Genomic DNA, 27,444 nt, shown 5'->3' with positions numbered 1-27,444 from the left:
AAAGGAAACATAATGTTTTATATGCCGAGTAGAGCAAAAGCGACTATCAATTTATTTCCCTGACACAAAGCAAATTAAAACTGAACAAAACTTTAAATTTTAACTTAAAGACATGTCTTTTCTTTAGCAGTAATACTTTCTTAGTACTTGTCCTCTGCAAAGTGAGTTTTAGCTAAATGCATTACATGCCTAACGTAAACATGCATCACCGTAAGTCGAATGAACTTTCAAAGTTACAAGGCTTCGTTTCAGTAAAACATTTAACACTAGGAAACTGTAACATTATTCATTTGCTTCAGTACCAACCATGTAATTTGAAAGTTCACATGCGTACTGGTACCGACTGCAAAAGCGTATTTCCACCTATTAAAATTTCCAAACGGATTCCCAGGAGTATTAGGATTTTCCCTGCGATTTGTAATGGTATTAAAACAAGCAAAGAAGAATAAAAATCAAAGCTCTCAAAGCCAAGAAAATTTAGTTAGCAAATATACATACATAAAGTAATCCAATGCTGCAAAATTCAGAGTGGATTCATCCAAATATTCTGGTTCGTTTCAAATCGTTACTACATATGATACAAATACTATAAAAATATTCTGAACAAGCACGGAATATAATGTATCTGTCCAGGTGGAAAGTTTTCATAGGAGAACATGAATACTTTAGAATAAACTCCAAAAGTTACAGTAGAACCCCAGTAATTCGCAGCAATGCCTTAGAAACCCTTTACAAATGACAATTTTGAAAATAGTGAAGAAGCAGGCAATAAAAGCAAGGATGTCACATCACAAAATGTACTTTGTTCATTTATTTTGACAACTGTAGTTTAGCTTTCAATACTTCTTCTACCTCCCAGTATACTAATATAGATTCTGTAGTATACTTGGGGGAAGTAGTACAGTATTACTGATATGAGACCTCGCCACAGTACTTTTTAGACCATTGCAGAGAGGTGGGGAACAGACCATCGGGGATGTATAAACCTATCGGATGCTCTGATTAGCGGTCAGCGAATTAGCAAGATTTTACTGTACTTCTCAATGAACAATGAAAAGCTCCCGGCATCCAAAAAATTGACAAGTACAATATAAAAAGAATACAAGTGTTATTTCACATGAATACTTTCTTGACCTATTTTCTTCTTGAAACACAATTTTCCTAAAGACAACAATAGGAGACACAAGATCATAAACATAGTTCTTTTATCATCCAATTTAAATTGTTTATGCTGTTATTTGTAAACCAACATACAGCCATACATATGGTTAATCCTTCTCCCCAAACCTTGTCATTTATGATTAATTCATTCTCAAATCAAATGAAAATGTAAATGCCTATTAGTATACCATTACAAGCTGATTCCTTCATTGTTTGTTATATTAATGGTAAAACATATCAAAGGATTCATGCTAAAAGGGACACTGTCAAGTAATTTAGGACCAAAATATGGCCTATTAATATGTGCATATATACACACACACACATATTGTGTGTGTATATATATATAGTTTGGTAATAAACGTCATCAATTTCCTCCTTTTTAAAATCATCATTGCTCTATCACTAGGAGATATCCCCAAAAAATTCCACCACACACACACACACACACACACACACATTCAAGTGCTTGCATGACCTTTAAGTAAGAACGTCTGTTGTTAGCTCTGTGGAACGCTGACTGACTGAACAGTATCCGACAAGAACAGAACAGAAAACCAAAGCTGCTTTTTTCCAGACATACACGGAAAACTAACAAAAATGAACACTGACTAGATCAAAATGAAGAGCGTGCATCTGCAGCAGATTAAAAGCAGCAAAACATGAGCAGTGGAAAATGTTGTTAAATAATGTAATTATTAAACAATCAAGAGCTTTTTACATAGTTAAGCCTCCCAGAACTACATCCACACTTACTCCAGAATAAAAGGGCAAGTACTCAGGAAATATAGCAGTGTATTTGGTTAACTCCTCCAGTACAGAAAGCTTCAAGCATCAGCAGATCAACTACTCATGCCGCCGCTTAAATTGTACATGCGGAAGAACCCTGCGAACGGGGATTTCACAACCTGTCCTAAGGCACAGAGTAGAGCTGCAATGGCTCAGCAGCAGGCTAGGCAATAAGCTGCGACATAAGGAATAACTGTTACTTGTCTGATTCCCACTTTGCTCCAGGGAAGAGCAAGTTCCTTCACTCTGTACAATAGCTTGCTCACTCACGCATCCAAGCAGCGATTCCCAAGTGTGAAGATGGCACGGAGCGAGAGCTACTCCCTTCTGCTCCTCACTTGCTCACAGCAGAGTATCAATGCAATAACTATTTAAAATAAAGCTGAGTCAATCTCCTTTGGAGAAGCAGCCTTTATTTCTCTTACCTCCCTATGGCACCAGAGAAGTGCAGAAATAAACTAGCCCTTTTATTTTATTTTGGCTTTTGCTGCTTATTGTATTAAACAAATAGTACTATTAATGGTCATCTACTTGCAACATCAGGACATTAGAACAAAGATGTCAATACAGTATTATTCAGGCAGCAGAAGCTAGGATGTCATGGAATGAAACACTGAAAATGAAAGATGCATTACAATAGGTAATGGGATATAGGGGCCAGAAGTCGTATGTCTGTGCAAACTAGAATGGAAAGTTAAAAAACCAAACTGACCATAAAGGAAGAAAAACAGACACACATGCATCTGTTTAAAAACATTCTTTCAAAGAAATTTGTTTACATGTATCATTAATAATCCATAAGGAATTTACTGCTCTCCCTTGATGCTCATTCTTAACTCGGGGCCAAATATTCAGACAAAGTTACTGGCAAGTCATAGCATGCTGAAACACCCTCCCATATTATACATTAATCAAAACTGAGCCTGTTTCCTTATACAAAAGTAGTAAGAAGTTTACATAATTTGTATTTCTTCTCAAAAATGTACTTTCTCCCTCAACTGTACCAAGTGAAGTTAGTGCTGTAATAGTGATACTGTAAGGCAGAAGAGACCGAGTGGGATCAGTTTCCTAGTAGTGAAAATTAAGAAAAATGTTGCTACTGCTGTGGGAAAAGGTGGGACCTATTGTATGTCCTGCTCAAGTCCTCTCTTAAAAGACAGGATATATTTTAGCCCCTTGAGACGCAGTCTTTTCTCCTAGATGATGACTTCATCTGAGATACCAGCTAGCAACAGCGCTGTAAAAGGATGTACGTAATCCTATTTTAAAAAAAATCAAAACATACAAAACATATACATACATACCTATAGCTATACGTGTGTGTGTGTGTGTGTGCGTGTGTGTTTTTCCCTGGTTAATCAGCCTACATTAGGCTTAAACTGCCAGACAGTGTCCCTTTAGGGAAGGTGCAATAGAATGAACATACAGTTCAAAAATCTGTAACTTGTTAACTTAAACTACACAATAGTTATGCTACTCAAATCTTACCACCTTAAAAATGCACACAGAACTACTTATCGTACCATACTGCATACTTCAAGACAAAGTACTATTCAAAAAAACATATTCATGGTACAGGGATAAACTTTGTAGTTTATTTATACTGTGAAATGCAACAAAAACTTCTGATCACTCGTCTATGCTGGAAAAAGAAAACCTGTTCACTAGCATTGTTCAGCGGTTTCGGTTGGTAAAATTGTAATGACTTTCACTAAGCAAACACCAAAAAGATAGGGAATTTGAATGCCCACTTCTTCAGCTTTCAGGGATGCTTCAATAAATTTAATGATGTGAATTGTCAAAATTCTAGACAGAGAATTAAAACAGTTTTCAGAGAAGCTAAGAATACCCAGTCTCAAGGTATATTGAAAAGAATAATTGCAGCTGTATGAGATGAAAATGATGCAACCATATCAAACCTAAAAATCTAAAAATGGTTTTATTTTTTGAGAAATCAAAAACTATCAAGTTGACTAAGTGCTCTATGTTAATTCATTATGAGTATGTAGGGTAAGGTACAATTAAGCTTTTAAATCTTGGAATACACAGTTTGTGTAAGCATTATGCAATTGGGAATGTCATCTACCCGAGTATTTTAACTAAAACTTCAAAATCTTGATATCTGCGTATGAAAAAGTCATTAAAAAGTTACATCTAGATTCAGCTGTACAAAGAAATACACATTACTTCAGGAATGAAGTAAAGGCTTTAGCAGTTAGGCATTTTGCTTAAAAAAGTGTTTAAAGTATTTTAAATTAATTAGACTTTTAAATAGTAGAGTTAATCTATCAGAGTTAATTTTTCCTCCAAACACAACTCAAGGTAATGCAAAGCAGAAATAAAGGGCACATGGTCTAAAATTATTTCTGAGAAAATGGCAGAAAGATTATCTTTCTAGAAAATGCCATCTTTTAAAGCCACATTTGCTTGACTTTGAAACTTACTGTTTATTCTGTGTTTAGTACATGTTGATTCCCTGCTGAAGAGCAATGACTATGCTGACAAGCTTAGAAATGACAATATGAATAGTATCAGACAATAAACTGTCCTCCCAAAGCATACAAGGAAACCAGTAAGGAAACAATCGGGGGGAAAGTCTTACCTGGGGATTTTGTTTATTTTAAATTTCATAGAAGGGAAAATATTTTCTGGATTCAAACAAGTGAATAATAAACTGCCTTTGATAGGGGCACCAAAATCAGGCAGTTCAATGACTGGTGACTAACCGGAAAAAAAAAAAAAGAAAAAAAAAAGAAAGAAGCAGTTATTGGTCTTGCTAATATCAGCTTACTTTTGTTTTAACATAGCGCTCTTAAAAGCTGTACAGAACTCCATCTTACACAGAGCAACCCCCTTTTGACAAATGTGTTCTAAAGTGCCAGTATTATTTACAAAGATTTCTTAGCCAAAAGTCTGGCCCGTTGTGGCATCAGGTGAAGAAGTCATCCCAGCTCTGCTATCATTTACATTCACCAAGGGAAATTCTGGGAAATCAGCACTTGTCCCTGGTCCCCGAAGGTTCACCTGTCCATTGGCAGTGCTAAACTGAGATGATATTCCAGCTCTTGCCCCATGGTACTGAGCTCTAAAGGGCTGCTCAAAGGAGCTAATTTGATATGCTTGATGAACAGGCTGTGCCTCTGCTTTCTTCTGAGAAGTTACTTGATCCAAGAAGTCCTGTGTAGAGGAGGAAGAAGAATGATTTGCCTCATCACCTGAAAAGGGAAAAGGGTGCTGCGAATCACCAACCATTAGTCCAAAATGAGTCTTGTCTGGAGTTGTTCTTAATGGAGAGTTCATTCCCGATCGAAAGCTATTGACGGGTATAGACGTGTAGACCTTCTCCATGGAAGGAAATGCTGGTTGGGTTGTAAGAGTCTGGTTATCAGTCACAAAATTAAGGCTCGGGTTGTTCAAATAGGCATCATTTTGGCTAGTTCTGTCCAAAGCTTGTTGTAAAAACTTTGAATATTCCTGTAACATACTAGCTTTATCTGATGAGGAAGCTTGAGAGCTTGTTCCAACTGTCTCAGATTGGGTGACCTCAGATACTTCAGAAGAATTGATTGATATACTGGAGGTCACCTCAGTGTCAGCCACACTGAAGGATATCTCATGTTGTCCATTAGCCTTGTGTGAATAATGATCTAACAGAGTTTGCAGTACCTCATCTGGAATGACATTTTTGTCATGGTTACCTTTAATTTCAACATTCAGTGTCTGTGTGTCTAATATTGAGGCTGTAGCAGTTTCATCAATGACGCTGGCCACAGCTGCCTGTGTTACTGAAGGTTGAGATGCTATGGTACTTACATTCAAGGCATATTCTCTACTGTTATTACTAGCTGCTTGTAGATACCTCTTTTTCTTTAAAAACTGCATTGCATCATCATAATTAGTGCTGCTGTGTACAGGTTTACTGGGCCCTTCCTGTAATGTGTCAACTTGATCAATGTCAGCATTACCTTCAGAGTCCAGTAAACTTTGCTTATCCACAAGATCAAAGGCATACTTTGAAACCTTGTTGTCTTCAAATGTGGATAAAGGTGAAATGGTTTGACTTTGCTCAAGTGGCTGTTTCAGACTCCTCTTGCTGTTAACTTTTTTGAGAACAAGCTTAGGTGGGTGTATTTCTCCAGAATTTGCTTCCTCTAAGTGTGTCCCACTGACCGAAGAATGTGGCATCTCCACAGCGTATTCCGCTACCATATATTCATCTTTTACTTTAGTACTAGAAGAGTACAAAGGCAAATAGTCATTTTTGTCCTTCTTCTGTTCTGATTTATCTGTACTTTCCTTATCCACAGATTTTATTTTCTCTGTTTTCTGCCTTTTCTTCTTTGGCAAGGAGTTGTCTTTCATAGGCGTAGAGAAACCAGAATCTTCCTCCGATGGCAAAAAGCCAACTTTGGTGGCACTTCTGTTCGGTTTCTTGTCGCGGTTCTCATGGCACATACGTTTATGTTTCAGCACACGATCAGTCCTGGAGAAATACTGCAAAAGATTTTCAGTAGTATTATTATTATAGAAAAATAAATATATTAGTAGAAAGAAATCTTTCATTCTAACAAATTTACATGTCAATTCATTCACTTTACTGACTTCTAATGAATTGTCAAACAACAGTATGTAATCAATAAAATCAAGAGCAGACAGTTGTGACTGCTCCACTGGTGCACCAAGACCGCCCGCCTTAACAGAAAAAACATGCTTTATATATTTATTTGTACACACATGACTAAAACACCAGGAGAAAGTCCTATCTGCAGTACTTGGGAACTGACTGGTTTTTTGTTTTTTAATTGCAAAAGATTTCACTAAGTCATCTTACCTGCAAACAATATTCACACTGGTAAGGCTTCTCTCCACTGTGAGTTCTTTTGTGCCTTTCCATGTGATATTTCTGAATAAACCTCATACCACATTCATCACAACGAAATGGCTTCTCACCTGATAAAAAACACATAGCAATATTAATCTAAAAAAATAAATCCATGTTCTACCAGGTCAAATACTACATTCTCTATTAGAAGTAATAAAGACGACGACTTAGTCTGTTGCTATTGAAAAATAACATAGGGCTTGCTCACATCACTATTTTCCCAGGACTAAGTAGCTGATGCTTCAAAATTATTGTAAGCTTTTATACTAAAAACCTTTAAAACTAGATTCTCTCCCCCTCTTTCTAGTGTAGGTGCAGATATCTGTCTTAAACCTAAAAAGTGAAGAAATACAAAGATAGCCTTCCTGAACTGCTGCTATATAATTTACTTTTAGGGCAGAAGATTATATAAAAATGCCTCACCAACTCATTTAACTCAAACCCATCCCTTCCAGAAGAGAATTAGGCATTTCCAAGCTTTTAATTTAAATTTTGGTAGGCTATTCTGTATTTTCCATACTATTTTTCCCCTAATCTGTATTTATAACTGGTCTGAAAAAAATTCTAAAATTTTGGCTGGAACCCAAATTTATTTGTTTTATTTTAGGTGGGTGTTTTTAATAGCTAAGTATACAAAAATATTTTATTTTAAAAATTAAGCTGAAAACAAGAAACTTCTGTAGCTGAACTGACACTGGCAAACTCACAGGTTTTTCTGTTTGGCTGGTTTTGTTTTTTACTTTCATGAAATATTTGTTCAGACAATATTCATTGCCCTGAATTCATCTTCAGTTGTCCCCTTATATTTCCTCACAAAGAAGCCCTGCAATGATCCTTTCAGAACATCTAGTAACTCTGTATTTCTTTTAACGTTTGCCTTACATCTTCCCTCTGATAATTTTATTTTCTAGGTTTCTCTGACAAAACCTAAAAATTCCAAATGCGCTGAAAAGTTAGGTTTGCTTTTACAAAAGTTCACTGTTATTTACTAGAACTCACCCTGAACAACAGTAATCTTTCCCCATAATATTTACTATGAAAACTTTTGAATTGACATAGAGTTCAGGGATTGTCTTGGCTACATCTGTGAACATCCTTTTCATTCTGGATACTGTACTGCACTGATTTTTGGGATATAAACCTTCTATCTTTTGTTTCCAGAAATATGCAGACTATTTCTATTTTTATGAGGTAGTTTTATTCTTTAAAATGATTTTATTAACTAATGTAATTAAATTATTACTAATAGGTAATTATGAAAATGTTAATTTATTTTATTTTACTATTTAAAATGTTGTTAGAGTACATATTTTCCATTTAGAATACAGATATTGAGCCACATCCTTCTACAAATGGAAATATGGTACCTTAAAATAAGATGCCAGTGACTATAGAAACTAGAATGGAAAATAGCTGTATCACCCACGCATTTGCTCCTAGTCGGATCATTAATGCCCAGAATTTCAACCTTCTCAATTCCAAACAATTTCTAAATCTCCTTCTTTGTAAGCCTATGCCCTATTTCCAATCATTAATTCTTACCTCTCCATGTGGCTTCTCAGCCAATCCCTTTCTTGGATGAAATTATTCCAATTTATTCTCTCTTAAACCAAATTATCTCCTCTCCTAAGATCTCTCAGCTTCCATCAGTTTTTCTTCTACAGGCTTACAACCTCAGCATCCTAACTCTTCTTTCACATTTAGTCAGAGACTAACTTTTACCGTTTCTTGCTTATTAATAACCACCACAAAATTTTGCTTTTTTCAGCATCCTTCATGAATTATAACACCTATCATATAATCCACTCTAGTACTGTCTCTAAGCAAATCCTCTTCTCTGGCCTATTTCTTAACTTTCAAATTCCAGTTTCTTTATTCATTAGGCACCCTTACCAATATGGTGTTTTACTTGCACCAAGCCTGTTGAGACTTTCTGAATCAAATTCCAATCCCTGCCATCACTTTTAAAGAAGATGAGGTAAGAGGTATAGGTCTCCTTGTTCTAGTTTAATACACGGGAACCCTTCCATTCCCAAAGACAACTACTTAATCCTTGTTACTTGCTGTTTTCTTTCCCTTTGCTCCTCTGTTCTACTTTGTGTTCCTTTTAAGTCGCCCCTTTGAACAACCCTCCCTACATTGTTGGGAAGTTTACTTTCACATCTGAAACTTTTTTAGAGAAAGGAGCAGCTGTTTGGGATAAAAACTATCCAAAGCCTTACAGAAGCCAAACCAAGTCAGAGAAGCAAGACAGCTCAGTCCTGTTCTAGCTTTGAAGAGCCCCCGAAGGAGCTATCCTGCTATCCCAGGAAGGCTCAAACGCAGAACGCTTCGCTGATACACTTACCTTCCACCTTCCACCCATTCCTGTAAGTGAACGGTCACAGAGTTCCTTAACATTTGTCTGCTCAAGCTGGCTATTTACTGGCAAGAGGCTCTCCCAGCTATCTATTCCCTTTTGAAGGCTAAAATAGGGCCAAACAGGGCTCCTGAGGTTTTTCGTTGTAGGGTATTACCACCACCAGCTATTCTGGAGACTTTGAAAATACTTATGAAGGCATTGCTGGCCATGCCTCAACAGGAAGAAAGATTTGGGGACACTGCACTTGAATTACTCAGTACAACTCAGAAAATAATACTTTCCAGTAGAATTCCAGAACATTCTGGAAGTAAGATTAAGAAACACTCTATGAAACTGATACTATACTTAATTCTTGCTTTAATCTTCATAAGGAAGATAGTATTAGAAAAAGATTAAAAATTAATATAAAGATATGCTTCCTATAATATTTTCTTCCTAGCAGAAGCCTGGAACTTCAGATGCCTTCTGAAATTTTGTTGTACTTTTCAAACAGGATCTATTGCAAATGGAGGAGATCATTAATAATAACCGTTTGCTAATGTAGGGAGAATCCAGGACACATATTTCTAAAATGTCTTGGGGAGTGGGAAAGAATCAGATGTAGAAAAAAGATTAAAAAAAAAAAGCAAAGTTTAAAAATACAATACAATAATTATATGCATTATTTAGGAAAACAGCCTATGTTTTGTGTCTGTGTTGGAAATCTATTAAAACTGAGCAATAAGAACTATTTATAAAGTATAATACAAATACTATGTGTGTGAAGGCTGTAACAATTAGAAACCCTCGGGCATTTTAAAATCTAACCAGACAAAATACAAACTATAAAATACCAAAGAAGGCAATAAAAAAGCAGCATGACTGAATAATAAGGCGCTGGAATTGTTAGCCCCAATGTTGCTTTATTTTTTTAAAAATGTAATCTCATTTTTTTGTGTTTACAATGGAAAGTAGGGTGGGTTACGGAATTAGGACACAAGAATGCGTGAGTGGGTAAGGTGTATAGAAACATTGCTGAGCTAAAAGAAAGCAGACACTTCTGGAAAAAAAAAAACATTCAGCATCTTTGTGAGCCTACTAAACTCAAAATATGAAAATATTTGTGTACCAATGACTCTTCCCTCTCTTACAACTGAAATGGCGATTTTCTGTATCATTAGCGACAAGTTTAGCAGCAGGGCTCTAGCTCTGCTGCCCTCTTCTACATACAATTATTTCTAGTAAGTGAATTTGGTATTAATGCAATGTCTGCTTTTAGATGCAACTATTTAATTATTTACACAGAATAAGGCTGTTCATTGATTGCTTCCTAACTCCCCCATAACATTTCATTTGAAAGAGTGGTTCAGCAAACCAAATTCAAATCACAGTGGAACTAGCTGGAGCACCTGTAAATTCAGGGTCTTGTAACAGGCATAAAATGGGGCTTCTAAGTGTTACCACTGTCTTCAAGTGGCTTAAAATAAACTGAAAAAATTGATAAACACCTTTGAAAGGTAAGAAACATCCTGTTCTTCATTAGTGTTTTGAACACTGTACAAAAGCTGGTGCTAAAAGCGGTCAGAGAGATAAAAATGCAAAATAAAAAGAAAAAAATACAATATTGAATTTATAGAATAAATTGAAATAAATAATGTAGAATAAATGTAAAGAATATTTTTTTAAAGAGTATGAATAATACAAAGAGAGCTTTCCTTTATTTCCATCAAAGTGAAACACAGACTCACTGTTCACCTTCTGGTGAGAGAAGCAAGCTGAAAATTCAGCTTTTCTGGCTGGGTTCAGTTATGCAGTCCTGAACAACAGAGTTATGCTACACAAACAGCTAAAGCCCAGTAGTGAATATTGTCATATAGAAGTGAAAGCACAGGCAGGTATATAGACTATCAATTAGCTATACTATAACTGGGCCAAGCCAAAAATTAAGCAGTAGTCAAAAACCTGCTAACTAAATGGACTTCAAAAAAAGTTTTTTCCACTCCTGGAAGCTGGGTCTTACATGTTTTCTCCTAACCATCTACTAGTTGTCACCTAGAAAAACACCTGTAATTCAACAATTTAAACAGAAACGCCACCTTCAACCTTCTGAGAAACAGCCAAACTACCTCAGGATGCTGAGGAAAGGAGGAAAACAGTTATCTAAAAAAGTCAGATAAGAATCTGGTTAATTTGTTAAATGGCAGTTTTTCCTCTGCTAAACAAAGTGTATGTAAGAGCTAGTAAAAAACCCTGCAACCCCACCACCACCACACCCTCCCTCCAAAGCTTACAATCACAGAATTCTCATTACAGCTAGAAGTTAATTTAAAAAGATAATTAAATCCACTTATAAAATATTTGCAGTTAAGTGTTATATTGCCCAGACTCTCATTTTCAAAGCCATGTACACGGAATAATCCTCATTAAAAAAAAAAAAAAAGTTCTGAAAAATGTCAAGACTGCACTTAAATTTTTGCCTTTTTTTTGGGGGGGGTGGGGAGTGAGCTGATAGATGGAAGAGAGTGAATGAGCATTCTTTTCAAGAATAATATCTACACAAAGTGAAGGCAGCATGGTTCACCAATTCAGAGCCAGAGGAAAGACTAGGAGCAGAACAAAGACACTGGACAGAAGAATGGAGGACTCTTCTGTGGCTGACTGGCTGAAGGAAACCTACTTAGCCTGGACTCATGGCAACCTAGGATACAAAAATCCCATAAACAACAGGGCATTTGTGCATGTAACTCCCTGTACACTGCTCTGAAAATGCATTTTGCAGAGTTTTTTTTCTCCCTCTCAACTCTTACACATGCACACACTGCACTGCGTGTTAGTAGCTTTCATATCCATTTAAATGCTACAGCCAAGAAACACTGTGCACATTCACCAGCTCTGCTTTTCTGAAAAAGAGGCTGAGAAATTGGCATCTAGTCCAAAGGGACCATATTACAAAATATTTAAAGAGGGATTGAAAGGCCATGCACCAAAATGCCAAAAACCCAATGAAGCCAAACCTGTTAAAGAATGTGGTTTTCTGCGGTGCAAGAAGATTAAAAAATAAACATGTATAAACTTTAACTCTCTTTGGCTTAAAACTTTGGTCCTTATTTGACCTATACTGCATATTTTTAAACTAAGGCTTTTATTTTTAGAACAGTTCTGAATTAAACCTTTCAAAAAAAAAAAAAGTGAAAAGTAAAGCTGATACTAATACCTTTGGGGTTAGGCATTTTGGCCATTTTAGTCCTGGCACTTTTCCATCAAATTCCAAAATAAATAAATAAATCTACTAAAATGTAATTTGGAAGTCCCCGTTGTCTGAAGTAACTTGATACAACAGAAGATAGAATTGCTTAACAAACCTTGACTTCTATGAATGCACAAACTTCAGGATTTGCTACTCTGGGGTTATTTATAGAATACTACTTTCAGATTTGCTTACTAGAGTTTATACTCACTTTACAGCCAAAGAAAAGTGGAGCAAGTTGAAAATACAAAACTAATTTATTTTTTAAAGTTTTATAACATCTGTTAAGTTAAAACAAACTACAACAGGGTTTTAGGCTGCATACTTCTTATCAGAAACCTTGCCTGAGTGGGGAAACAGTTTTTAAGCACGCCAGTAAAGATACTCAAGGCACTATACTCACCAGTATGAATCTTCTCATGCCTCTGTAGCAGGTACTTCTGTATGAAACGCATGTCGCACTGACTGCACTGAAATGGTTTTTCACCTTGAACAATATAATTCCACATCCATAAGTTAATAACTACACACTGTTGTTTCTGATAACTACTTTTGAGGAATATTAAAATGTCTATTAAAAAAACCAGCATCTGAGCGAATTCCAAAAATACTCTAATATCAAAAAACATTAGCCTTACTAAGTATATGAACTGCATAATTCTTTCCATGATCCTATGAGTCACATTAAGACTAGCACGGAAGAGTGATCTGAAATGGCTGTAATTTCCTCATGAACAAGATCAATCACGATGCTGGCATAAGACTGCATTCAGGATACTGGCAAGCTATTATAATGGTAAGTACCTTTTTCAGTTCTCCGAACCAGAGAGATACCTCATCAGGCAAATAAGCAGCCGGAGCACATTTTACAAAGGGGTCAATTTTGGTATTTAGGCTACAAGTCAACCCATTACTTTCTGATAAAGAAAGAAAAGAAACCTTGTAAACAGTTAGGTCTTCAGTTTATTAAACATATGTTGATTATTTTTTTTCCCCCTGGTATTCTTTTGACACTTTGGTGCATGGAATCTCTAAGCTTAGATGCCAAGTTAGCTACACTCTTAAAACTGAAATTCGCATAGAGCTGAAAACATTTTTAACATAAGTAAACAACTCTATATATAGTAGAAAAGACAAATTTGAAGTCAAGCAGTACCTGTATGAATGAAGACATGTCTCTGTAAATGGTAGTTGGTTCTAAAGGCAGCATTGCAATGCTCACAAACATGAGATTTGTGGGTTTTCAGACCAAGTGATCCATCCTCATTTATTGTAAGGATCTATTTTAAAAAGAGTAAAATTTGTTCTCACACTACCCTCTAAAGATGTCTTATTAACTACAAAAAAAAAAAACATTAATCTTTTTCGATGCAGAAAATTTAAATATTTCAGGTAAAACAATGCTAACTTCTACAAAGCTATGTGTTAGGCTTTTAGTATACATTTCCAATTGCAGTCCAATCCAACTTGTGTCTCGTTGTGTATTAAGAGGTATTTCCAACAGGACGGAGACAAAAGCAGCTCATGGAAAATCAGCTTAGAGCTCCCCTATTCACAGCTGAGTCACTTTATATGCTACTGTTTACTTTGTCCGTCTGTTGGAAAGGATGCAAAGTAACCAAACCACCTCTGGGCACTGAACCACAGATAATCATATTTTAAAGCAAAAGTAAAAAGTTATATTCTTTTTTTCAAATCATGATCATTAATGTTTGCTAAAAGGCATTAAAACTTATCCAGAATAGTCATACAAATTATCTATATCTACATAATACCAGTAGTCTTGGAGACAAAATTGTATTTTAAAAACCAAAACCCCAAAGACAACCAACCAAGAAAATAGTATTATTCTTCTCCCCTTTCAAGTTTTTCACTCAATAAAATATTGCTCACTCAATATACAGGAGAGCATCTCTGTGACAAATTCAACTTGCCACACTCAATTGCTTTGCTGTCAAACAAAGCCACTATTCTCATATAACACTGAAAAAACTTAAATAAAAAAAAATTGCACCACATCTACCTTATTCAATAAAGCTCATCACAGCTTTTCTCTAATTTGTCAAAAAGGAAGACAAAAACCCCAAACAAACCCCAAACTCTCTACTATCTCTGGCAAGAGAATATGAAAACCAGTAAACAAATTACATTTCCAAAAGTCTTACTTAACTGGAAACATAACTATAAAGAGCAGCTTAAGTAACCTTAAGTAAAACAGTTTAGTCCCTTGTTATTAGCAAAAAACAAAAGTCTGCTGGGGAAGCACATCTGCAATTTGATTAGCTACGATGTTTTAGGTTTTATGATAATGACAGTGATGAGAAAGAGAGAGTCAATAACTGAAATAGTATCTCTGCAATAGTAGCAAATACTGTAGGATCTACTTAAACAATTTTTAATTCTGCTGCATCACAACTCAGCAAGAGTGAAAGTCTCGAGCTAACAAATTCTTGTGCATTCACTCTGAAGGACAAGCACATTCATACGTTTGTAAGACTGGGATGTTACAGCTCCAGTAAGTCACAGATACAGACAATTATAAAAACTCTGTTCTGTAACAACATTCAGCTAATGAAACACTGACTGGTTATTTAAAATAAATTTAAATACATGTTATGAAATGTTTTCCATAGAGCATATTGAAATTTTAAAATAATTGTGCAGAAAATACACTTAATTTCACAGTTATCCTAAACCTGGGCTCTTCTACTGCATCCATTCATCGTACTACCTCTTAAATGAAGAAAGCTAACTTTGTCAATGCAGTTTTCCTAATAAAAGCAACAAAAAAGCTTGTGCGTGCATGTGTGCGCGTGAGTGTGTGTGTGTATGTGTGTGCACATGTGTTTGTGTGCATGGAAGAGGGAAAAGGAGACAGGATTCATAAAAGCTATTGACTTTTTATTTATATGATGACTACATTAATATAAAATTAAAGAATGTTAATTGACTTCCATTTGTAAAAGTCCCAGCTGCAGTTTGGATGGAAAATCAATGCTGTTACTCTGGGAATACTAACTTAACCTGCAGTAGGCTCTCACCTATGTCAGCCCTTCAGCTTCTTTCTGCCTTTCTACTCTGACAAGTTTGACAAAAGGGGAAGAGAGACTGGAAAAGAACCTGTTTAATGATTCTCCTGATCATTTTTCAATCTTTTGTCATCTCCAAAGACTAACACTGACGGATTGGGAGACAAAAAGGAAGCATGCAAGTAGATGTCTGTAGAAAAGGGGACACATGCCTCTCCTATCTTGCCATGTTTCCATGGAAGTGATCTGTGGAGGTACTCAACCTAGATCTCCTTTTTCTATCAAAGCAAGAAGTATCTTGATGCAAAGGATTTGGAACTTGCTTCCACACCCAATCTGAAACAATTTCTCAACTTTCCAAGGATACTACAGGTGCAACCTAATTTGACAGTGTTTTGAGGAGGGGTCTGAGGGGTCCCACTCCCAGGCCAACAAAAGCGAGGTTTTGGAGTTTTTCTTGGTGTTGGGGTAGGTTTCCCTTCAATGTATACACAGTCTGGGTTGATTTCAGAGTAGGCTTATTTTAATGCTGCTGTGTGATCGTATATAATTGATTTTTGCCTATCAGAGCGGCCTGTATATGTTCTATTTTAAGTCTAAAGATTAATACTGATTTGGGGAAGTGCTAGAAGATATAACACTGCTACCTCATGAGGTGAAATGATTCTGGTTTTATCTGAAGTGCGTCTCAATAGAAGAAAATTGTTTTCAGACATACAGGGATACATACTCTTCATGAATGGATCTACAAAACAAATTTTGAAGTAACAAACCAGCAGCTATGGTAAGAATCTTTTGATATAAATAAATACATATATGAAGATGATTATGACCACAGGAATATTCCCTACTGGTAAATTATTTTATATTAGTAAACTTTTTAGAATTTTCAAAACTACCATTTTAGATTTCTTTTTAAAAAAACTTTTCACTACTATGCATGAAGCATATAAAATTATCAGGCTCACAGAAAAGCACAACTATTATTAGATAGATACAGAGCAATGATTTATAAATTGTCTACAAAGCTACTGACTCATAATTTAAAAAAAAAAATTTGGAGAGAGAACTGCCTGGAGCGACAGATGTTAAAATATGTCAAGGGTTCATGTTGCTAAAAAGAGTTCAAAGAAAAACACTGTTATATCAGGTTTTGTTTTGGGTCTCTGGTGAACCTCAGAACTGCATCTTTACTGAGCAAACAAACAATTTCCAGCCTAACTACTTCAAATGCTAATGAAATTAGTCATAGTCAACCAAATCTTCAGGTTCTTTTAATCTTGGTTTTGCCAAATCAATGTCTTACTTTTGCTGGTGAACGCTGTTTTCTTTTCTTCTTTTTCTGCAAATCTACTGGCTCTCGTATTTGTTTTTTGTCTCGTTTCTGTTGTTCAGATGCATCAGTAAAGGTAATTTCTTGCTTTACACTGATCTGTTAAGATACCAAGTGCCAGTTTCAGGTAAGGTTCTCACTACAGAAAAGCAATTTTTCAATTTTAGAAGATGACAAACTGCTGAAACAGAAAACGTTTTTCTAAGGGAATTGTGGCTTCATTCTTTCAGAAATTTAAGTGAAAGGAATAGTAAGTATCTTAAATAAAAAGGGCATAGTTAATTTCTTCAGTGACATTTTGATGTATCCTTTCATTCATCTCCCAAAGTCTTTTTTCCTTCTGACCTGTGGTGATTTTGAGATCAGTTCTTGTATTAAAATCACTTCCATCTGTAAAACCATTCAGTTTTTCACACCTATTTTACTTTAGTCCGTGTGTTGTCAATGCAAGATTTAACAGAATAGTTTATTATATATTTAAGACAGAAGTATTTTTTAAGAAAACAAGAATAGTGCTACTGAAGCTTTTTCCAAAAAATAATCTGATGTAAACTTTAATAGAGCATGATAGTCTTACATTTTTCTAACTCCTGAATCACCTGATCTACAGCTAACAGAGTAGTGTTTTAACAATGCTACCTTTCTAAGGATTATTCTTTGTATATAAGGCTATCTACTTTTAAAGTCCTGGTAGTTATCCTTTATGTTGGAAGGGTAACAGTGATGATGTGCTGCATTACAGACAGATGTTTTCAAAAAGGAAGTCATCTATATTCTCTCTGGGAAAGCTGAGGCACACCTTCTATGAGATACTGAGGAGGGGCATATTTATGGTCATGTATGAAGTGTCACAGTCCAACCTGCAGTGTGAATGCAATTGCTAAGCGTCCGCATACTTTGAAAACATACAAGATGCTTCCTATAGCAAAAGAAACTAAATAGTACTATGAACAGCATAAACAGTATGCACCTTTTAATAACGCTATTTATTCCGATTTCTAGTTACCCTTGAACATTAAATATATTTAAAAGAGCACATTTTAACGCATTAATTCTATGGTAACGGCCTGCTTATAAAATATTTATAAAACAGATACTTAAAGATTATACTTAATTGGAAAAATTTATCCACAGCCAGAGGCAAATGACATTTTCATAAATAGCATCCATTCATAAATATTTTGATAATCAAAATCCAAACAAGCAATTAATAGATTCTTGCCAGAGTAGAATTAGACTACCAGATCAAGCTTCCTAGTAATTTCTCCAATATTTCACAAAGAAATTGCTTACAGGGACATTAACAGCATACTGCAGCCCTTGAGGAAGTCTATCTTGCGTATCCATGTCATCATCATTTTTTACCGTCTCCTCATGGACCATGAGTTCATCATGTGAAATCATCTCTTGCTGTCGAAGTTCACTTTCCTGTAACACTTCGTCTGTTGCAAGAATTTCTTGGTGCGCCATAGTCCGATCTTGAAGCACTGCCTCTTGCCGTTCTCCCGATACTCCAGACTGGTCAGATACCGCACCCATCCCTACCATAGACCTGGATGACTGCATCTGGTCTATGCCACCACATTTAAGAAATAATCCTCCCAGCTTGTCTTCAATGTTCATTCTTAAATGCAATAACCTACAAAGAAAGTTTTAATAGTAAACATCTACAATTGGTGCTATTGCTTAAAATTTTTTACTTAAAAACATTTTATAAGAACTCAGTCAGTACTCAACATACACACATGCACTCCTAAAACTGATCTCCGAATAAAAGCAAAAAGTTGGATATCTTGGTTCAATAGGAAAAGATTCTCCTTTCACACATGCACGTGTACACAACTGAACACTTTCAAATAAAAGTTTCAAATCAAAGTGCCTTTTGATTACTGGCAAAATTCTGGTAATTAAGTGATAGTTAATCCCTCCTTCTCATTCCTTAGAAAACTGGAGTTCTTTTCTGTGCCCTTTTTACTCTTTCCCCTTTTTCCGTTTTGACTGTCTTTTACAAATGCCTCTTTCATGTTGGTCCTGTTCTCCCTACTTCCTTGTCCTTTAAGTGCCCTTTCACCGCCGCTGCCCAAGGGCATACTGTAGATGCTGGAACATCTTAATATCCACAAACGAGAGAAACCTGGGCTGCATCAAAGAAATTGTGGCCAGCAGGTCGAGGGATGACGACAGGCTGAGAGAGTTGGAGTAATTCAGCCTGGAGAAGAGAAGGCTCCAGGGAGATCTTACTGCAGCCTTTTAGTAGCTAGAGGGGGCTTGTAAGAAAGATGTGGACAAACTTTTTAGCAGGGCCTATTGCAATAAGACAAGGGGTAACGGATTTAAACTAAAAGCGGGTAGACTTAGAATAGCTATAAGGAAGAAATTTTTTATGATGAGGGTGGTGAGGCACTGGAACAGGTTGCCTAGTGAGGTGGCAGATGCCCTATCCTTGGAAACATTCAAGGTCAGTTGGATGGGGCTCTGAGCAACCTGATCTAGTTGAAGACGTCCCTCCTCATTGCAGGGCGCTTGGACTAGATGGCCTTTAAAGGTCCCTTCCAACCCAAACCACTCTATGATTCTATGAAAACACAACTTTCTGGCTATGTGAAATAAAGACTATAGAGAGGTCAAATCTGTTTATAAAGGCGGCATTCACTTTCATATCCACTAAGCGGGAGCATTACTCAGGAAATATGAATTCCAGTCATGAATAGCAATACCATTACATGTACTTATGGTACACAGATAGATATAAAATCAAAGTATTCCAACAAGTGTCATGACATTATTAATTGTTTTTTTTAAACACAGAGCAGCAGGCTTTTGGGAAGCTGGAAGTGGCACCATCTTCTTATTCTACTTCTTATTATATATGCAAGACAGCCCTAAGACTCTTCTTCTCCTTGGCGTACTGGATGTCCAGCCACAGCAGTCAGCCTCCTTCACCCTATTCCCCAGGCCCGTAATTCCTACCCACTCCACAATGCTCTGGTTTACCCCTTTGGACAGACAGACATCCTTCCTCCGTCCCTGTATCATCCCACAGCTGGAGGGCAAAGGCTATACACAGGCTACAGCAGACACAGGGATGGGAACAGAGCTGGACAATACACAGCAGGCCCAGCCAGAGCACAAGACTGGTGTCTTGTCTACCTTGGGGTAGACAGCATCAGCACCTTTGATTCTGATGCATTCAGAATTACAAGAGAAATGTGATGTTGGTATACTGCTAGCAATCAGCTTCAAATTCTGTCCCCCTAAGGGTGCAGCATGATGAGAGGTTCCATCTCCACTCAGGTTCTAAGTCAGAGGCTATGCTGCTTTCCCTGCTTCTCTCGATGACAACTCATAACCAAAGAAATAACCTAGAACTGGCAGGGCCATCACCCTGCAGAACTGCACCACTATAACCCCCTGCCAACATGCAAAATGACTGGATCAAACAAATGTACATTAAATGTTTACATTTCAATTTTCATTTTGATCCATTTGATCACTTCCCAAATCATTTTCTTCACCAGGAAAGTCTTTTGAAATTTCTCAAAGTAACTTATACATTTGTGAAGATTTGTTTATACCAAACTACACTGAGTTTACAAAATAAACAGTGGTCTTTTTTTCAGGTGAGATCCTAGAGTACTTGGTAGGAATGCAAGCCACCAGCAGACACAGCTGAAAAATCTCAAAGTTTTGCTACATTATACTTTTAGTTCTTAAAGTAACATGCACTCAATTTCTTAAAAAAACAACCAACCAACCAAACCAACCCACAACACACCCCAACACATAAAAAAGCAGCTCAGTAACATCTTCCAGTAGCAACTCATGTCAGATAACTCGAAAGTGAAAGAACGTTTGTCCCTATTCTCTATCATGAGAGGTTCTAAATTTATGAATATATCATAGAAAGGCTGACGGACAGGATGGTCTGACTTCTTCAAGTTTCAAATACTTAAGAGGCACGCCAAAGAAAGAAGCTTTTCAGTCAATTGGATTTTTTTTTAGTAAGCCTTCCTCTGCTGGAAGTTAAGAGGACAGAGTCACCAACTCAATCTGTTTATATATGACAATGTCATCAAAATTTTTAATATTCTTCCTTCCTACATAAAAAGCACATTATAGGGACCCAAAAAAAGCCTGTGACAGGGAGAGAACATGGGGAAAATTTCTGTTCAGAACATTTATGCTTTTGATTTATCCTTTTTTTGTTCTTCTGCAATTCTAACGTAAAGAAGTCTGAAATCTTACTCTTGATTTTCACAGCACCTGTCTTCAAATACGGATAACAATTCCTTAATGCCTTAGGTAGTAAGCTCAGGTAGTGCTAGGTGACAAGTTTACTCCCATGTTAATCCACTTTATAGTAAGAGAATGAGATTTCACAGGTCTTCAAGGGAAAACACACGTCCGGTATGCCACACAGCCACCTGCAGACATTATATCATCCATGAAGTATTTTTTTGGAGGTAACTGGGAAACCATACTGATAGTTTCTCAGCAATAACAAAAACAAACAAATAAAAAGCAAGCTTGGCATAATACTAAGGCTGTATTTTTTCCACCAATGCAGATCTCCCAGAGAGATCTTGCAACAACAGACCTTAGTGCTCCTAAAAGAAGAAAATGAGGATGAATTTATCATCTTATTAGCATGGATTATCCTGTGGCAACTAAGAAATGTGAGAAGGAACTGAAGTTCTTAAGAATCTGTCTCCCATAGACTGATTATTTGATAAAAGATGGCAAAAGATCTAATGTTGAGACTGGTTTCTTAGGCAGGGCATTTTAAATATACAGCATGAAAGATAGACTCCCAGGAAAACAAGCAGATATATTTATTCATTTCAGCCTTTATCCCAAGTTAATCCATACTCAGGGTACATCTTACAGAAGATGGTCATTCACCACGCACACTAAAGAAATGCGACAGCATAAGCTCGCTGCAGATTCTTGAGAGGAATGATGTGGACAGGTACTAGAATACAAGACCTCAAGATGCTGAAACACATTCAAGGGAGAACAAACAGCATCAAGTTGTGAGAACACGGTGGCCCTAATCTGTCTGCTCAAGCCACTGAGGAAAACAGCACAGAAGGTTGTTCCACATGGAGGATACTGCCATATCACTCTGAAATTAGGTATGAATTGCAGAAATCCTGGATTTAAAGCTATTTTCTGGCAGGAAGGTAGGCAGGCAAATGCAAATAGAGAGACTGAGTGTTTAAGAGTGCAGAAGAGCCTGTTACTCTCATCAACAGAGGCGGGAAGACTCATGACATGCGGAATCTTAGGACAGCTGGCAAGATATAGCAGCTGCCCAGAAGAGAGGCTGACAGTGTACTGGTTTTTATTGGTCTCGTTAGTTCTCTCAACTGGCAAGGATATGGAAACTTTTTCTTTCTCACCCTGACTAGTAGGCTCAGTAGAGTCGTGCAACCGAAAGCACTCGAGTTGTTTTCCAGTCATGATCTTGAGTCATATCAGAAGCTGGTACAGTGAGTGTACTGCTTATTCAATCAGGCTTTCAAACATCTGGGCTTTCACAGAAAAATGAGAACTCATAGTGTTAGGCGGCATATTCTAAGTGATGAAATGCAATGTAAGTTATGTGACACGCAGGCACTGTTTTAAAATAAAGAACTATAAACAAAAATAAGCTATTAATCCAAACAACAAGTATCCCAATTGCAATCAATTCAGTAAAACATGTGTAATTTGTCAACTGACACCTTTTGGTTCACATAAAAGGAATCCTATCATTTAAATTGAAGATGAGGAGATGTGTTCTTGGAAGAATGACAATGTGATAAAGAAAATGTAAGTTAAAAGCATTGACACAAGCTCACTTTACCAAGCCTGCAAAGATTAAATAAATATTTTAAGTGCAAGATGCATCTGTGAAATAAAGATCAACTTATTTTGAGATTCTCTTGAAGGAAGCTACAATAATACAAACCACATACTAACACACACAAGCACATTTCTTGGCATAAAACACTGTTGTCCTTATCGCAGAGATGTTTTCCATGGAATATCAGAACTTTTCTTAAGCTTCCAAATAATCATATGATTTTTCTTTCACTACATAGTTTCTCTATACACCAAGAGGAAAAAAAGCTGTCAACAAAATCTTTAAAGTAGCCATTTTGCTTGGTAGAGGTTGTCCAAACCTTTACTCTAGGCAAAGCATTTCACAAGAGGCATCTACAGGCAGAGCTTCCTGGGTGTGCACACACTCTGGGGGAGGAACCACACAGAAAAGGTCTCCCAGATCATCCCAGCACCTTCTCTTTCCACAGTGCTCCACAGCTGCTTGCAGAACATCCACAGCCACTGAACCATGTTGCTTCATTTCAAAAACTGCTGCTATGCCAAACCCTACGGCAGCGCTTCAGAACTATCCATTTCAGTAACCCTGACATCAGTTTTTCCAAAGATTACTGGTGCAGTAAGTTGGAGAGCTAAGTGGTAAAGACAATATTCTTAATTAAAGAAACAGCTATTTAAACAAAAACATACTAAATGAAAAGTGTGACGACCTTTCCAATTCAGAATCAAAAGTTAAAATACAATCAAAAGAAAACTTTAATGGATTTTAAGAAGTCTGCTGGGATGGTGGCTGCTATGAAGTAAAGCTGAACAGAGACCCTGAAGAGGCAAAACCTGTTAGCTACAAAAGTACAACATATGGTCCAGCTCTTTTTCTCCACTTTGACTGGTGGTGGGTAAGGGTTATGCTATTCTGTCTCTTCCTTTCTTAAAGAAATAGTAAAGCATTATTTAATTTAATGAGCAAGTACCCAGAGATACTAATTGGGTCCACTTTAAAAATAAAATTCTGTTGTGGTTTAACCCCAGCAGGTAACTAAGCACCACGCAGCTGCTCACTCGCTCCCCTCCCTCAGTGGGATGGGGAGGAGAATGGAAAAAAAACCCTCATGGCTTGAGATAAAGATAGTTTAATAGGATAACAAGGGAAGAGAATAATATTAGAGAGAGATATATATAAAAATATATATAAAACAAGTGATGCACAAATGCGACTGCTCACCACCTGCAGAGGGGAAGAAAACCACAAACAATGCCCAGTCTGTTTCCCAACACCAAATCTGCCTCCCAGCTAGCTTCCTCAGTTATACAGGGAGCATGATGTCATATGGTATGGAATATCCCTTTGGTCAGTTGGGGTAAGCTGCCCCGGCTGTGTCCCCTCCCAACTTCTTGTGCACCCCCAACTACTCACTGGTGGGGTGGTGTGAGAAGCAGAAAAGGCCTTGACTCTGTGTAAGCACTGCTCAGCAGTAACAAAAACATCCCTGCGTTATCAACACAAAGCCAAAACACAGCCCCATACTACCTACTATGAAGAAAATTAACTCCCAGCCAAAACCAGCACAAATTCATACGTGCAGTACTGGGTTGTGTTTCTGTAGTTAGGATTTAAAAGATCATTTATGAGATGAAAAAAGAAAATATGCTTAAGGAATAGTAACAGACAAAATACGAAAATTATCTGCATTTTAATATCTGTGTAAACAACTTCCTGCAAAAGTCTTTGCTGTTTTAAGACTTCTACTTTTTTTTTTTAAGTGTAAAAAACAGGATTTGCTACTTTCTACATCCATATCCCACTCCACTTCTTTCCTGTGTTAACTTCTTCCTGTTTTTCCAAGGCAAAATACAATGAAGGAAGATTGAGGGAGACAGGAAAATAAAGTTTGTTAAAATTTAATTCTTTTTCTGGGTTAAACCTTAGGTCCTTCTGAAGGATTCTAAGAAAGACTTGAGATAGAAATATTATTTCCATATACAGCCATAAACTCCCTTTGACTGTATTTTCTAAAATTCAACAACCCAAACACAAGAGCCGGGATGCACAAGAGCAATTCTAACATGCATTTACCAATTCAATACCGTTCTGATGAAAACATCTACCTCTGAGATTTCCCTGACAAAAGCTGAGACTGAGCTCAACTCAAGGTATTAAATGGTTTCGGGGTAACCTTACACTGGAAGTAGCCCAATGACATTATTTTAGCTCCACATTTTTCAAAGTGTGTTTTTGTTTAAGGTAAGACAAGGCAAACTCCCTAAGGAACAAATACCTGAAGCTACAGAAGTACCCGAGCACATCCTGACCACATCCTTCCTTCCACAACAGCCTTTGGAAGAATGAGTACACGCTGGGCCCAAACAACAAACTGTATAAAGGCTACTAGTGCAAAATGTACATAGAATAAACTTTTAAAATGGCAATCTGTGGAAACCTCTAAGCATATTTTGCTCCTTAGGGCTCATCTCTATGGTCATACTACAATGATTTGTGCTAAACTGTAAACTTAAATGAATATAGCATATATAAATCTACAAAACTCCCTAAGTGAATATTCTTATTCTAGTACAGAATTGACTCTTTTCCCTTCCCTATTTAGTGTAATTCACTTTGGAAAGGTTTAAGCTAAATTTAAAAAGCCAATCATTATATAACATCAGAGCAGTTTTATGCTAATAAAAACTTTCAAGTAGACAAACTCCTATAAAAAGCAACTACAACTGAGACCTCACTAGATTGCTACCATGTCAAGAGAGATTCACATGATGATCAGAGGGCTGGAGCACCTCTCCTATGAAGACAGACTGAGAGAGTCGGGGTTGTTCAGCCTGGAGAAGAGATGGCTCCAGGGAGACCTTAGAGCAGCCTTCCTGTAGGTAACGAAAGCTGGAGAATGACTGTTTAAAAGGACAGGTAGTGATAGGACAAGGGGAAATGGCCTTAAGCTCAAGGAGGGGAGATTTAGATTAGACGTCAGGAAGAAATTCATCACTGTAGGGGTGGTGAGGCACTGGAAGAGGCTGCCCAGAGAAGTTGTAGATGCCCCATCCCTGGAAGTGTTTAAGACCTGGTTGGATGGGGCTTTGGGCAACCTGGTCTAGTGGTGGGTGTCCCTGCCCATGGCAGGGGGTTGGAACTAGATGATCTTTAAGGTCCCTTCCAACCCAAACCACTCTATGGTTCTATAATTATTCTATCAGAAAGGGAAACAAACAACCAAAAGGCCATTCCAATGAAACATTTGGTGTATTTAGAAAAACTCATCCTAACTCTCAGTGACAGAGCTGCAAGAAACAATCTGATACATGGGCTACCTGCCCACAGGGGTAGTGCTCTGCACCTCTCCTCCAGTTAGACCTTCTCATTGCCTTCACTGGGTTGAGCACAACTAGGAGGTTGCACTAAAACGTACCCACCAGAAAAGCCATTAGCTTTCCTTTGGATCAGTAGGACCGTGCAGGCAGCGTGCACAGGAGATGGACAAGTGAAGAAGCAGGGAGGAGAGAAAAGGACCACGTCCTTTAGCGGTAGTCAGCAGTTAGATTAGATTAAAGCATATTGTGAAACTGCTCCACAAATGCAATGTTACGCACCCAAGTGAACAAGCAACAGTTGCCATGCAGACGTACCTAACAGCTATGCCAAATTTAAATCAGGGGAAAAAGGTGTATTTACATTCTCAAAGCTTTCTTCCTAAAAGAAAGTATAAAAGTCACAAATACTTCTGCAATTCCTAATGCTAATGAAGAAAGAAATAGGAACATGGCCTAATAGCATAGTTAAAACAACTTATGTTTAAGCATTACCATGAATAAAACTGCCATCAGTGCAATCCTCTCCAAAAGAAAGAAAAAAATCAGAACTTGACAGGTTCCTAATGTCCACTTAAAAACCTTATCAGACCATGAAACATGTTGAGTATTTTCACATCAGATATTTATTTGCACTATTAAAATATGGATACAGTCCAATATAAAAGGAAACACAGCTAGCTTTCACAGTATCAAAAGTTCAATCTTTAACATAGTGCAGAAGCCTAGAAAGCAAAAAATAATACCTTAATGGTTCTAAATAAAGAGCATTACATAAAATTATCTCTTCTCCCTACTCAAAAAAATGTCATAGATAAAAGAAAGATTTTTAAATTAACACACAAATGTTTATAAGAATGAATTAAAATGTGTCAACTTGCAAAAAAGAAAGTAATCAAACCTAAATCATTGTGAAAAGGTTCATAGATCATTAACACATTCTAAAATGTAACATATGATACAAACACTCTTAAGACTCGTTGCAGTTATTTCTAAATGCTCCATGTTGCTGAACACATGCCAGTACAGGGTCTGATCCCACAAAGATTTACACTCATAGCGAGCTGTGAATAGTCCTATTACAATCAACAGGATTATTCACAGAAAATCTGCTTATCGTGCATAAAATTATCCACGAGTGAAAATCTTTGCCACCTTGCTTATCCTAAAATCAGTATTAGATCATCACTAGCATAACTATAATTAGTATTAAACGTGTGTATTGGAAAGCTTTTGATACTACATTAGCAGAGCTACAGTAACATTTCAAAATCCACAGGGATGTCACCAGTGCAGCAAACATACTTTAAATATTCCAAAAATCACAGGCTATGTTACTTTTTATCTGGAAAAAAAAGCCCACTGATTTTGTGGCACTAAATTATAAACTACTAGAAAATAGTTAATTTTGAGAATTTATATGGGAATTTCTATCACTGTACAGTTAACCCCAAAAGAACAACGCAGAATTTCTGCCCTTACGCTATGCAACTCAGGCACTCGAAAGACTCCACACTCCAG

The 27,444-nt window shown here is 36.9% G+C and overlaps 1 protein-coding gene across 3 annotated transcripts in view; it reads right to left on the bottom strand.

Annotated features, from left to right (window-relative positions):
• Window positions 1-4,559: 4,559 nt before the first annotated feature.
• The window catches only part of ZNF148 (zinc finger protein 148), a 37,692-nt gene continuing 14,807 nt past the window's right edge, over window positions 4,560-27,444 (bottom strand). Inside the window, exons 2-7 of one of the 3 annotated variants that reach the window (XM_054829616.1) lie at window positions 18,076-18,421; window positions 16,756-16,881; window positions 13,577-13,700; window positions 12,824-12,907; window positions 6,782-6,900; window positions 4,560-6,444 (exon numbers count right to left, since the gene is read on the bottom strand). In XM_054829616.1, the coding sequence (XP_054685591.1) occupies window positions 4,852-6,444; window positions 6,782-6,900; window positions 12,824-12,907; window positions 13,577-13,700; window positions 16,756-16,881; window positions 18,076-18,405 (2,376 nt within the window). In that variant the 5' untranslated portion in view covers window positions 18,406-18,421 and the 3' untranslated portion in view covers window positions 4,560-4,851. The remainder of the gene's footprint in view (window positions 6,445-6,781; window positions 6,901-12,823; window positions 12,908-13,576; window positions 13,701-16,755; window positions 16,882-18,075; window positions 18,422-27,444) is intronic. The other 2 variants (XM_054829617.1, XM_054829619.1) reach the window with 2 other exon arrangements.

Source organism: Grus americana, chromosome 6, assembly GCF_028858705.1.
Source record: "Grus americana isolate bGruAme1 chromosome 6, bGruAme1.mat, whole genome shotgun sequence".
Lineage (NCBI taxonomy): Eukaryota > Metazoa > Chordata > Aves > Gruiformes > Gruidae > Grus > Grus americana.
Note: the sequence above shows the minus strand (reverse complement) of the source record. Positions and strands in the feature narration are given on the sequence as shown.